Source organism: Leptonotus elevatus, chromosome 3 (genome assembly GCF_054856555.1).
Source record: "Leptonotus elevatus isolate MCC_2025b chromosome 3, RoL_Lele_1.0, whole genome shotgun sequence".
In the NCBI taxonomy this organism is placed as follows: Eukaryota; Metazoa; Chordata; class Actinopteri; order Syngnathiformes; family Syngnathidae; genus Leptonotus; species Leptonotus elevatus.
Genome location: NC_141241.1, coordinates 421,379 through 435,000, shown reverse-complemented (window position 1 = coordinate 435,000; position 13,622 = coordinate 421,379). Strand labels below are relative to the sequence as shown.

The window sequence follows — 13,622 nt, the reverse complement described above, 5'->3', positions numbered from 1 at the left end:
GGAAGCTACTGACTTGTTCATGTTTTCGTTGACCTTTTTGACGTGCGGATGACCTTCGGAGCTCCCTCAACTTTGTTACAACTTTAAAACAAAGATGTGTAAATGTGAAAAGTTGTTCAATGAATTAAAATATGCATTTCCTCCTTCATTGGCAGCCATTTTAGAGCTTTTTTTTTTTACTCTCTCCTTCCTGCGTTGTTTTACGTTTAAAGGTCGGTTGCCGACATTCAGCGAGCGCGTTTGCTCTCCTTTCCAAAATGTGGCACGAATGTCGTCGACATCAGTAATGTTGTTTCCAGGTTGAAACGGAATCAGACGCTTCCTCCCGACAACGACCCCGTTGGATTTTTGCATTTTTCATTTGAATGCCAATATTTATTTATTTTTTACTGAAAATGAATATTGTCTGCAAATATGAGTTACGAGCGAGCGGCGGAAGCGACGCACACACCTGGGAATGCCGACGTAGGCCACTTCCTGGCAGTTGAGGTTGTCAACCAGCGAAAGTCCAAGGTTCTGCAGCGAGAGCCGAACTTCCTGTTGGAACTGTTCCAATTCTTCGGCCTGGCGAGCTTTGGTCACCACGGCGACGTCTTCGGTGAAGATCAGGACGCGCTGACGGCCGTCCAGGAAGGACACCCAGTGAACCTCCGACAGGCTGTCGTACGAGAACTGGCCCACCTCGTCCTGGACGATCACAACAGACATGTTTGTAGTCCTGTGACACATTTGTAGTCCTATCCCACGTCTGGCGTCTTGTCGTGTCGCGCGTGTCGTCTTGTGTCATGTTTGCATATCGTGCGGCTCAGTTCCGTCCGCCTGCTTCACATTTGTGGTCCGGTGTCATGTTTGTCCTCTTTGGTATTCTTGACCCTAAAAGGTTTGCGAGCGGGCTGCCGGACATGAAGCGCGAGTGCTAAAGACAAAAGGAGTCAAACCTTGAGAAGGTCGGTCTCTCCGGAATGTTCCATGCAGCTCCAGCTGAGCGTTCGAACCCCGGTCGGGTCGTCCCAGGCGAAGCGTCGGGCCTCGCCGGGCTTCAGCTGGTGGACGGCAGAACAAGCGCTGAGAGGGACAAAGCAGAGATGGGTCGGACACCCCCAAGCAGCAGGGGGCAGCAGCGAGTGCACCTCGACTCCAAATCCATTGCGAGTCTCAAATCGCGACTTGATCGGCAAAATTCTGGAGGGAAATTGCAGACCATGGACTGGAAGTCTCCGGGCCCGCAAGAGAAACCTGTTTGGGGCGCCGAGGTTACTTGGCTCAGGGCGGCCCCACAAAACACCTTGGACCCAGTCCAGAAGTCATCACGCCTGCGGGACATGTGACGGGACGCCCTCCACTTTCGTTTTTGGATTTCCTTCCATTTACAAACTGTGCTTAATGTTAAAGAAGCATCAATTTAGATAAAAAAACATGACGTTTGTAAGGCCGAGTTCAGTCAATAGATTATTTGCAGCCGCTGGTTCAGCCGCCATTTGCATTTCATCTTTACGTGCAATATATTGACATTTGTCATTTCTGGACTGTAAGCCGCTACTTTTTCCCGCCGCTTTCATTCGACCCTGCGGCTAATACAAAGGTGCGGTTTACCCATCAGATCACAAGGGGGCGCACTATAAAGGAAGCGCAAGAGCAAAACAAACCAAGTGAGAATTTTTTTTTTTTAAATTTAAAAAAATTCCATCCGCTTCAAAATCTCTAAAGCATAAAAACTTACTTTAAAAATTTCTAGCGTTTCCATTCAGATTTGTTTTCACATTTCTTGAAATTCAAATAAAAATGGGTGGACGGAAAGCCAACGAATGACGTCAGAGTTGCTGTAACGATGGCTCAGCTTAGCAATGTCACATGACCAAACTCAAACAGGTGAGCCACGATTGGTCAGTAGCACCCGAGCCCTGACAAACTGCTTGTGTCCAAATTCACAAGGCCCGATTTGTCGGCTGCGTGACGTCACTCCCGACGCCACGCGACGCGACGCACGTCACGCAGCCGACGCATCGGGCCTTGGGAGGATCCGACCTTGTGAATTTGGACACAAGCTGTGTTCATTTCAGTCGGCAGCAAGCGGCAAAATGGCCGCCACTTCTCCAAACGGCTGCAATTTGCACAAACAGCAGAACGTATTCATCAGAAAACCATTTAGACAGCAGGTCACGTCGTCCATCAACACGTTAGCCTTCCGCGCAACTTTACTTTAATGTTGTGCCACTAAATGTCGGCATTAAAAACAGAAGAAGAAAGAAACGTCAATGTTTTGTGGCTAAAGTGTGCTCGGACCTCTGCTTGTAGCTGATGTCCACCCACGGCGTGTGGTTGATCAGGAGGGCGGGCGCCGCCCCGTCGTAGTAGTCGGCGAACCCGATGACGCTGGAGTGGTCCGAGACGTTGACGTCCACCATGATGCCGCCGCACTGCGCCGAAATCTCGTCAGAAAAGTCACGCGAGCGAGCGCAAGTCGGCAGGAGGCGCGTCGTACCGTGTCCGCGCCGAGCAGCGTGCCGTTGTCCTGACGCTCGAAGAAGAAAAACTTGGACGCCTGCTCCGAGCCCACCGCGCGCACACACAACTTGCCCAAAGTGCTCTCGGGCCACAGCGGGAGACACTGTTGCCGTGACAACGCCACAATCAGCACAAGGATGGAGGCGAGCGGCAGGGGTGGCAAAACCAGGTCCAGAAAGTCAAAACCCTGCCACAGTTTGGCTTTTCCCCAGGTGCTAGCTAGCTAGCTAGCTAGCTAGCTCCACCGGTGCTCGTTTACCTGCTAGGGAGCTAGTAAGCTAGCTACCATCAGGGGCTAAAGCCAAACTGCGGCATTTAGCCCCAGACGCTAGCTAGCTAGCCAACGCCATTGGCGCTCATTTACCTGCTAGGGAGCTAGCAAGCTAGCCCTCTAGCTAGCATCAGGAGCAAAACTATGGCAGGGTTTTGACCTTCTGGACCTGGATTTGCCAGCTGTGGTGAGCGGCGATTCGGCCCAAGACGAACGGCGCTGACCTCGGCGGCGGGGACGTAGTGCCACTTGGTGGCGGCGCCGACGAGTTCGCCGACCTCCAGCTCGTAGGACGACTTGTTGACCAACGTGTAGAAGGGACTCAAGGTGACCATCTTGGTGAGGTTGAAGCTGCTCATCCGGATGCTCACGCCCACCTCGAACCAAAGGCAAAGCACATCGTGGACTCGCCTCAGCTCATTGGCAGGAAAGGCCGGGGTCTTACCAGGAAGTCCGTCTTGTTGCCGGGACAACGCACGCAGCCGTAGCTTCCCACCGTGTCCAGGGAGAAGCCATCCGACCAGGAGCTGGTGGACACGCACAGCTGAAGCTGGGAAGACCGCAAAGAAAGACCACAACGTTCAACTTGTCCTCGCGCTCCTTCCGACACTTGTCTCGCTTTAATGCTGACTACTTCCCATCGAGTTACAATCCAGCAATTCATAATTGCCGTGACTTTCAATTCACTTGGAACAGACTCCTAAATAAGCTGGATTTCTTATCTTTTCCAAAAAGGTAACGTTGGAGTTTGAAATGTGATTATTTCCGGTCTGAACCGGTTCTGGCTGTAACGCTTATGATTTCCACCCAAGTTGTAGCGAGGCCCGTTTGTCGCGGCGTCTGACCTTGTTCTTTCCGAGGATGCCCTTCCTGCGGAAGGAGAAGAGGACGATGTCCCTGAGGTCGGCCGGATGTTTGACGCTGACGTCTTCCGCCCGGTACTGGAGGACCCGCTGCGTCTTGTTGATGATCCAGAAGGGACTGAAGACGGACAGCAGAAGGCGGCCCTGCGCCGGGGACACGTGGACGCTCAGGTCCAAAGTCCGGGAGACGTCCGAGTCGCACGTCAGGCACACGGCCAGGAAGTCGGGCATGTCCTTGCCCACGCGCAGGTGCCCGTGCCAGTCGCGGCCCAGGTAGCGCAGCAGGACCAGGGACACGATCTCGCCCGACACGCGAGCGTTCAAAAGCTCCGACGCGCTCCCCTCCGCCAGATCGTAAGAATCGGCGCAATTCTGCAGAGGGAAACCAAAGCAAACGGCTGACTTGTCTGACTTGCCTTGGATTGCGTGGCGCTTTCGCTGTGCACGGCTTTCGTTCACATCGTTCGCAATAAGGTTCGAACGGAATCGTAAATGTGCTGCAATCGTCATTTCCACGTTCAAACGGGAATGGACGATTCCATGGTTGTGACGTGAATAAACCTGGCCTGCTTGCTTGCTTTAATGCTCATTACTTCACAAAACACAAATATTTGAGTGGAGCACTTCCTGCTTTTGTTGTGATTGTTTCCAATCAGGTTCCAATGGACTTTCTTCTTGCTTGAATTCTGATCGTGTCGAATGAAGCAGTCAAAGTGACCGTTTGCTTGCTTTCCTTTCCCCATAAAGAAAAATGGAAAAGAGCAGTCGACAAGTGTGACGTGTCTGACCTTGTTTGTCCTTTAATTCCGATTATTTCCAATCCGATTCGAATGGAACCTTTTGGGTTTACGCGTCTTTCTTTTTGCGTACCTCCATCATGTATCTGAGCGTGTAGGGCAGCAGGTTCCTCAGCGTGGCCACCGGGTGCAGGTGGATGACGTAGGCCGGGTCCCAGTCGTCCTCGCCGCGACTGGCGATGTGGTTGAGGACGTCGGGCGTCGCCAGCGTGCTGACCATCAGAGGAAGCACGCCGCCGCCTCCGTCCAGCGGGGGGCACTGCAGCAGCGAGCGCACCTCCGAGCTGCGGTGCACCTCCTCCTTCCAGGAGACGCACGTGGACGACGGGCCGTACTCGGACGACAGGCCGGACGCCGGACGGACGTACAGCTGGCACCTGCGCACGCAAAAGTAGGACGCCGTGTTTTGTTTTTTTAAAGGGACAGATGAAACATTGTTGAATAATTTATATATAATTGATCATTCAAATCATCAATTATTTCATAAATAATTCACTTTGAACAAAGTTAACTTCCCCCACTCGTTTTTTCATCAGACAATTCATTTTGTCATAATCAATGAAACAATTTCATTCCATGAAATGAATGACCTTAAATTGTGTATTTTAATACTAAATTTGACATTTTTAACTGCACCAATTAGAATCACTCTGATCATAGTCAAGCAATGATTTAATAAACTAAATACTGAGTAATTCATGAAATTTATTTTCAATGAAATAATGGGACGTTTTGAAAAAGATTGTAGTTAAAAAAAGATTGTAATGAATTTCAGTCGGTGCTAAATGTGCATTTGTTCAGATTTGTAGATGAGTAGGAAAACCAAATCAACTAAATCAATGTATTTTTGAATCGCATTCACCTGTAGGCGTCCAACGGGATGTGGAATTCCTTCTCGGGGTGGGCCAGTCCGATGGCTTGCAGGCCGCGGGCCGAGGGGCAGAACTTGAGGACGCTGAACGGCACGGAGAAGTGGTTCTGGATCTGGGAGCCAAAGCAAAAGCCCATTGGCCGACGGCCGCTCGGACCGACGATGACGAGCCGCTCGGACCGACGATGACGGGCCGCGTACCTGCAGGGGCGAGCGGACGGTGACCAGCTTGTTGCCGTCGGCGGCGGCGATCTGGACCACCAGCGACACGGCCTGCTGCAGCTCGGGCCCGCGGACGTTGTAGAGGCGGCGGCCCGGCTTGTCCACGGGGACGCCGGCGATCTCGCTGTAGCCCGACGGCACTGCCGGGTCAAACGCAGAGCACGCAATTAGACGCGACCATCGGCAGACCTCCAACCCGGTTGCTTCAAACCAAACGGAACACTTCCTCTTCCACTTTTTTCATGCGTCCCGTTATGATGCACGTATGAGACACTCGCGACTGGGACTTTTTTTTCTCCTGAATTTCTAACAAAGTATGAGACATGCAATTCACATTCTAGCAATAAATTGGCAACGCCCCCTCAAGGTGTACGCAGCCAAATCATCATCATCATCATCATCATCAGAAGAAGACGAAGAAGAAGGAGAAGAAAGGGAAGAAGAAATGTTCTGACCAACGGTGAGGTGGAACAAGCAGCTCTCCTGACGCTGCAGAGCCGACAGCTTCCCCCGAGACGACGGTTCGAAGACGGAATGTTCCAGGTCCATGCTGCCCTGGACCGGCAGCTCGTGCAGTTTCCCTTGCTGCACTACGCCCACCGGCCTCAAGTTGGCGCTGTGCTGCACTAGCAGAGGAATGCCCAGTGCGTTGAGAATGGTGAACGGCGCCTTCTCCTTCATGGACGGGTCAAAAGTGGACGCCGCGCCCTCGGAGAATGCCTGAATCGGGGATCGTCGTCGTCATCATCATCATCGTCATAATCATCGTCGTCATCGTCATCATCATCATCATCATCATCATCGTCGTCGTCGTCATCGTCGTCGTCATCGTCGTCATCATCATCATCATCATCATCGTCGTCGTCATCGTCATCGTCATCGTCATCATCATCATCGTCGTCATCATCATCATCATCGTCGTCATCGTCATCATCATCATCATCATCATCGTCATCATCGTCATCGTCGTCATCGTCATCATCATCATCATCGTCATCGTCATCATCATCATCATCATCATCATCGTCGTCATCGTCATCATCATCATCGTCGTCATCGTCATCATCATCATCATCGTCGTCATCATCATCGTCGTCATCATCGTCATCATCATCATCGTCATCATCATCATCATCGTCATCATCATCATCATCGTCATCATCATCATCATCATCATCATCATCATCATCATCGTCATCATCGTCATCATCGTCATCATCGTCGTCGTCATCGTCATCATCATCATCATCATCATCATCATCGTCGTCATCGTCATCATCATCATCATCGTCGTCGTCGTCATCGTCATCATCATCGTCATCATCATCATCATCATACGATATTTGGTAGAATCTAATTTGGATGAATGACGAATTGTCCGAAGAATGAGAAGAATGTTGCTTCGGACCTTGGCGAGGTTGCTGAAGACGTTGAGGCTGCAGCGCGACAAGGTGACGTTGAGGGCGTCGCTGGAGCAGATGTTGACCACCGTGCACGCTTCCGGAAGGATCACAAAGTCGTCTCCGTGGACCGGACTCTTGTCCTGCACAGGATTGTTCTTCATCTGCGTGCACACAACAACTCAAACGTGACATCGCCTTCCTCGTTTGCGCGCCGAGTCTTTGTTCAAGGTCGGCAGACGTCCGCCAACAGTTTTTTTTTTATTTCTCGGCGCAAGGAAATGTTGAACAATATTTGTCAGCATCTCGCCTGATGCTGCAGAGCTGCTAATCGATTATATCAATTGTAAAACAATAATTGAAAAGAAGAATGAACTCATTTCACACAGATACATTTAACATTTGATTGTTTACGAAATAAATGGTTAAGTTATGATGAAATCAATTCAAGCGACTTATTTTGTCTTTGATCGATTCGGAATAACTTTCAAATGCAAAGAAATTCTCATTTGAAAATCACCTCCAGGTCGAGGTTCCACCTGCGCGCGCCGCCGTCCAGGCGCTCAATCAGCGGCTCCCACACGGCGTGGACCTCGTTAAAGTAGTTCACCTGCAACATCGGTCATCAAGCATCACAAAATGGCTTCTTTTTTTCCACTTTGCATTTCATCCGACTCGTATGCTTGATTTGGTGTCGAAGGTGTTGGGACATTTTTGTGATTTGTCGACCGTGAAAACAAACACTCAAACAATCGACACTCGGACCTGACCAATGGATCGGTTTGAGACAAACTTGAGTGGGGGGGAAAAAACACCCCGCTTGAAACCTTCATTTCTAACCCTAACCCTCAGAAGAACTGAATTTGTTACCTCCAGAGTCATATTGGCTTTGAGCTGCAGGAGCGAGGACCAGTTCTTGGCCGACCCGCTGAAGGAGGACTCGGCCAGCAGCAGGGGGACCGTACGGTGGCCCAGACCGGATTCCAGGGTCACCTGGATCACCTGGGAACCCAAGACCTCATCAAAACCTCATCCGACTTGGATGCCATCTTGGCTTGCTGCAGGTCTTACTTTGACTTGGGCGGCAAATTGCTGGCCCACGTTAAGGTCCTCCTGCTCCCTGAAGTTCTCGGTGACCTCGCTGGCCTGGTCCACGCCCAGAAACCAGTAGTTGCAGTCGTAGACCTTCTTGGTGAGCCACAGGTCTTTGAGGTCCTCCTGCTGGTCGTCAGTCTTGCCGCTGTCTTGTTGCCTGGCCGTCATGGCCGCCATTATGGTGCTGACCGTGTTCAGGATGAACGGGGAAATCTGGACCAAGGAAAACAAGATGGCCAATCCCCATCAGGACTCAATACCAAGGTGGAAAGCCTAAGCCTTATTTAACCTACATTTGAAACACTAATGAGAAGACCTGGCCCTTGTTTTAAAGCCTTATTTGAAACCCTAGTTCCCATTTGAAACCATAACCCTGACTTGAAAGCCTGAAAAGCTGATCTGAACTCTGAAAGCCCAATGCTGGTTTTAAGCCCTGAGCCATGCTTGAAACCCTCATTTGAAATCCTAACCTTGACAATGACCTCCTCCACCGTGACGGATCCACTCAGTGGCTGGCTGGGTCCTTTTGTGGTTTCCATGACAACGGAGCAGGGTCTTAAAACGGTGGTAATGGTCTTGTCCTCCTGGTTGTGGATGAAGGGGCAGGCCAGGACCTTGAGGGCCCTCAGATGGGCCTTCACCGTCTGGGTCCCGCCTTCATCCTCCAGGCTCAGGTCACACTGGAAGGACACCACCAGGGACGGGGCGTCCGCCTTCATCAGGCTGGCCACGAACACCACCTGCGGGTCCACGACCACCGCATGCACGCTCGTCCGCCGCAGCCGCGCTAAACACAAAAACAAACGGCGGGCCGATCGGTGAGGAGGATTGCCGGCGAGCGTGTCGTTATTTTGCGCGAGTGTAGATTTCTCTACCCGTCTTGGCCTCGCTCTTCAGTTCTGCGGCGTGTCTAACTGCCAGCCTGTCACTTGGTGCGGCACCAACATTTGGGGGGGGCCGCTGCGGCAGAGCCTGCAGGAAGAAGTCGCCCACGGCCATCAGGAACTCCACGCTGGCGCACAAGTACAGCTTCTGCAGGACGGCCACCGCCGAGCGCTCGCCGCCGCCTTGCCGGTAAACCACGTCGATCATCACCTCGGAGCTGTCCGAGTCTTGGCGGCTCACCATCCTGAGGACCAAGACCAGAAAGACAGAGACCCCTTCAAAGTCACCTTTCTTTTCCTGAAACGGAATCAGGTCCCCATGATGGGACTTACTCGTACCTTGAAGTTTAAGACTTCTTGTTTACTGGCTTGACGTATGACAGACTTATGCCACGTATTTGCACCTGCGGATGTGCTTACCGCGAGGTGACCCTGTCCACGCCTGTCCTCTGGTCGTCCAAAGTGCAGTCGGTCAGGACGGTGCTGAATTCCATGCTGCCGCTGTTCCACAGCTTGCCGGAGGCCTTAAGCAGGTGGAGGGCCAACTCGCCCAGACGGGAATTCTCGCGGTCAGAAGACTGCAGAAGGCATCACCAACAGTTGGACTGAACCAAAACGGCTTTTTGGTGGGTGTGTGGGTGTGTTTTTTTTTTTAAACCGTGTCGGCTTTTAGTCCAACTGATCCTTGGCCCAACATGAAACTGCAGGACTAATTGAGACTAATTGATTTCAGCGGCAGTAAAAGCTGATGTGAAGCTGATGTCAGCTGAGATCATTAAAGCTCAATGTTTGTAATTCATTTTTAACGGCGAAACCTTCTCAAAGTCTTCCTGCCTCAGTGGCTTCTTGGACTTTCGATCAAAAGCAGTCATGCACCAACCTTTGTGGGTTGGTCTCTGTACAGAACCAATCCCAGAGACTCAATACTGAAGTTGAACTTGACGGACTCCACACTTTCATCCTCGTTTTCATCCACGTTCAGTTGCTTCTCAGCACCACCTGCAACATCAAGCACAAATTTGCGCATGTCTGCTCAACCCAATCCATTTGAAATGTTTTGGAGAAGATGAGGCGTGCTAGAACCTGTCTGAGGTCCCGCGGGTACTCGAGTCTGCGGACTGGTTCCCGGTCTCGGGTCACTTGGCTGCAGGCTGTCGGCCTCTGCCATGTTCTCTGTCAAAATCTTCAGCAGCACCGTCAGATCTTGCTGGCTCAGCGCCACCTACAGGTCACAAATGCGGTCACTGGGGCGTTCGTTCAGGGTTCTGGGGTTGGGGAATGCAGGTCCGGAGAGTAAAAACCCTGAAAGAGTTTGGCACTAGCCACTTGTAATTCTGCTCAACTGGCAGCTAAACAAGATTGTCTCCACCTGTTGACGAGAAGCACCTGAGGCTAAAGACAAACTCTTTCAGGGTTTTTACTTTCTGGACCCGGATTCCCCAACCCTGGATGGATCACGGGTCAAGGAGGAGCTTAGCCTAAGAGGAAACTCCGAGCCTACAAACTGTATGTCGACGGGAACATTTGAAGATTGTCGGGATGTTTCTCAACGTCAAGGATAGTTCTGGGAGGGGATGCGCTCTAAAAATGAAATTCAGATCTTGCAAGTTTCCAAGTGTTGTGCGTAGATCGTCAGTGACCCGGGTAATGATCATCTGTTGAACGAAGGCAACTGGACACTGGAACATTTGAATCCCACTCCCATCACCCACTAGAACACGTGCTCGTGGTTCTCAGGACACTCAAAGGCAGCGCAGCGGATCCCAACCACAGAAAACACCAGACCGAAGAACATCAAGAAGTGACAGAGTCCTACCTGGCCACGATACCGAAGATAAAGACAAGAGGTGGGATGTGACGGTCGCGTGCTTGGCAGCTTTGTCATAAAAACTCCCCAAGCCCTTTTTACAAACATAACATTGATGCATTTCAAACCAGCCTCAACAAAAGCTGCTTCAAACCAGGGACACGTCTAGCAGACAAATAAACATCGAACATTTAGAACTGAACAGGATTTTTCAACCAACACGAGGAGTCCGGTTGCCTCCATTCAACACGTAGCGGATTGCAAGCTCAGGGAAATTTGAGAAGGAACTTGCTTTGACAGGAAAAACATCCCCTGACAGATGACAGCGATCTCAGACATTCGGATCCAAACAAACGCTACGGACAGAACTCTGGAGGACTCTCAATCCCTTTGGAGGGCGACTCGTGGACTGGATGCAGGAACAAGAAGTTTGAAAAGCTTGTCAGTCGGCAACCGACAAGTTTCACTCGCCACGATTCTGATGCTGGTCCCCATGAAACCCACCTTCCTATGACTGAAATTCAAACTTCTTCCTCTGAAACTCATCCCCGTCCCCCTTTTTCTGAAACTGACCGTTTCACCCCAAATAACAGATACTTGTCTCTTGGATATGATCCTAGTCACTTTCCCACCTTCATAGGCTTCAGGTCCCCGTCCACCTCCACGGCAGCCATCTTGTTGTACCAGGATGCAGCCAAGTTCCGGTTGATCCTCACGTTTAGGTTGACTGGTTCCAGAAGCTCGCTGGAGGAACCACCTGAAGTGGGGTCCAAACAGTTCCTGAGGACATGGACAACATATTTTAAAAGATTAAAAATGCGTCCTTGTTCTGGCTTTATTTACACTTTAGTCTTCACTTTCTAAAGATGGATCAAAGAAGCGTGTCAGATAGAAAGAGTGCATTGAAGAGAAAGTCGATGGATACGTTACATCGACAAGAGTCGACAGACCACATCCGCATTTGTTCTTACTGTAGTGCACAACCAAATTTCAATGCTACTTAATGCTACTTATGCTCGAAATAATTTGAACAAAAGAAAAAGTCAAAATAAAGATGTCCGGCGCGCCAGCCACCAAGTAGGACGACGACCTCTAACCCTGGCAGAGATCTGGTAGGATAAATGGACTCTTAGAAGCAACAGATACTGTAGCTCGATTCGGAAGCGCTACGTCCTCTGCGGTCGGTCTGACGTGGTGACTGACCTGGACAGCTTGAGCTGCGTAAGTTGCACGTCCATGTTGTCAATCACAGCCGGGAGCGGGCAACCGTCAACGGGCAGCAGGGAGAACGTGTTGGACACGGTGATCCGGCCCAGGTCCATGACCAGGGCCTGGTAGGAGGCGGACGACTGCGGGATGACGATCAGAGGCGCCTTCAGCTTGATGTCCATGGACAGACGGAAGCTTTTCTGAGCCAAGTCCCGGACGCTGGAGGCCGCCCTCTCCGCCGCCTGAGCCGTCGCCGCGCTCACCGCCGCTTTGGCCGTCTGGAAGTTATTGGTGAAGTTCTACAGGGGACACCCAAAACCCAAATCTAAATACAGCAAACTGATGGGAGTAGATGAGCGGACGGGCCAGCTTGACGGAAGGAAACCCACCAGGAGGGCCATGACCAGCTTGTGCAGGTAGACCACCTGGATGCAGCCCACATTCAATTTGAGCCGTCCGTCCGTTTTGGACGTATCCGCGTAGTCCGAGCCCTCCGTGGCGTTGGGAGTCAGACTGACGGAGAAACTGAACACCTCGTCCCCCACGATGGAGATGGCCTGAAGATGGTCCACAGTTACAAGCGCTTCGCTTCACGCGCTCAAAACAGCAGGCGCCAATTTGGACCCACCTTCTTGTGGATGCTGGCAGGATCCACATTGAGGACGACAAAGTCCTTCAGGCGTGCCGACATGTGAGTTTGTGGTCCCTGCGCCAACAGCGAGCCGTGAAGACCTGCAGGACGCGGCAAGTCCTTGAAGCGTGCAGGCCTAAGCCGGAGGAGTCGCTAACGAAATGGCTACCTTGGATTTTGATGTCCACTATGTTGCTGGTCTGGTCGCACACCAGGACGTTGAAGGCCCCCAGAGCCACCATCACCTTCAGACCGATGACCTCACCAAGCTCGGGTGACGCAAAGGTGCCTGGCAGCAAACACAAACGGATTTGAGAGGGCGTGAAGGACGTCACATGCGTGTCGGTCGGTCGGTGCACTTACTGGATTTTGTGGCCGTCATTTTGCCTTCTTCGGTCTTTGGCCTGACCGTCCTCTCGGGAGACACCATCCCGCCGCCTGAGGACAGGGCCCCTGACAGAAAGTTGGCAGCCGACAGGAGAGCCTGCGTGTGCAGCATGAGGTCCAGCGAGGTGAAGGTCACCTGAAGGACAAGGACAAGTCCAGACTTTGGGTTTGTGGAGACAGCCAGGTCATGCTAATCCACAGACGTTCAGTAGCTGGACTCTTCTTGATTGTTGAACACATTTAAGGGTTAGCTTTCCGCTGAAAATGCCCAGGCCAGCTACTCTCGCAAGTACAAATGACCCCAGACCACAAAAAATTGGGGGCTGTAGTGGTGGGGCGGGGACACGGATGGGAGACCACAGCACTGCTTAGCACTGCGGTCCACCCCAACTGATGGCTGCACGATGACATGATGATGATGGAGGACATTTCCTTTATTACTCACGTTGATCATCTGCTCCGTGTTCTTGTACATGCTGAAGAAGTTTGGAGCGTCGCGATCAGCCTGAACACAATCAAGAATCGCGGCAGGCGTCAGGACTCGGCGAGTGCCCTCCAAAAGCGGATGTGAAGTTGCGTGATGTCCTGACCTTGAAGTACTGAACCTTGAGCAGCTCGGCGCCAGGCTGTGCCGACGAGCTGACCAGAATCAGAGGATCTCCGCTGGAGTCTGGACCACA

The 13,622-nt window shown here is 51.6% G+C and overlaps 1 protein-coding gene across 4 annotated transcripts in view; it reads right to left on the bottom strand.

The window, feature by feature from the left end:
* The window catches only part of vps13c (vacuolar protein sorting 13 homolog C), a 49,946-nt gene that overhangs the window by 8,670 nt on the left and 27,654 nt on the right, over window positions 1-13,622 (bottom strand). For 3 of the 4 annotated variants that reach the window (XM_086070429.1, XM_086070430.1, XM_086070431.1), the window contains 28 exons: window positions 13,533-13,612; window positions 13,388-13,447; window positions 12,919-13,078; window positions 12,725-12,844; window positions 12,553-12,656; window positions 12,314-12,481; window positions 11,919-12,223; window positions 11,348-11,495; window positions 9,992-10,130; window positions 9,789-9,907; window positions 9,329-9,486; window positions 8,900-9,153; window positions 8,495-8,811; window positions 8,001-8,237; window positions 7,800-7,931; window positions 7,450-7,539; window positions 6,938-7,093; window positions 5,985-6,249; window positions 5,509-5,669; window positions 5,299-5,420; window positions 4,510-4,813; window positions 3,622-4,011; window positions 3,222-3,326; window positions 3,001-3,153; window positions 2,483-2,608; window positions 2,284-2,417; window positions 939-1,065; window positions 452-687 (listed from right to left, as the gene is read on the bottom strand). In XM_086070429.1, the coding sequence (XP_085926555.1) occupies window positions 452-687; window positions 939-1,065; window positions 2,284-2,417; window positions 2,483-2,608; window positions 3,001-3,153; window positions 3,222-3,326; window positions 3,622-4,011; window positions 4,510-4,813; window positions 5,299-5,420; window positions 5,509-5,669; window positions 5,985-6,249; window positions 6,938-7,093; window positions 7,450-7,539; window positions 7,800-7,931; window positions 8,001-8,237; window positions 8,495-8,811; window positions 8,900-9,153; window positions 9,329-9,486; window positions 9,789-9,907; window positions 9,992-10,130; window positions 11,348-11,495; window positions 11,919-12,223; window positions 12,314-12,481; window positions 12,553-12,656; window positions 12,725-12,844; window positions 12,919-13,078; window positions 13,388-13,447; window positions 13,533-13,612 (4,870 nt within the window). Of the gene's footprint in view, window positions 1-451; window positions 688-938; window positions 1,066-2,283; window positions 2,418-2,482; window positions 2,609-3,000; window positions 3,154-3,221; window positions 3,327-3,621; window positions 4,012-4,509; window positions 4,814-5,298; window positions 5,421-5,508; window positions 5,670-5,984; window positions 6,250-6,937; window positions 7,094-7,449; window positions 7,540-7,799; window positions 7,932-8,000; window positions 8,238-8,494; window positions 8,812-8,899; window positions 9,154-9,328; window positions 9,487-9,788; window positions 9,908-9,991; window positions 10,131-11,347; window positions 11,496-11,918; window positions 12,224-12,313; window positions 12,482-12,552; window positions 12,657-12,724; window positions 12,845-12,918; window positions 13,079-13,387; window positions 13,448-13,532; window positions 13,613-13,622 lie in introns of those variants that run through there. The other variant, XR_015094296.1, reaches the window with a different exon arrangement.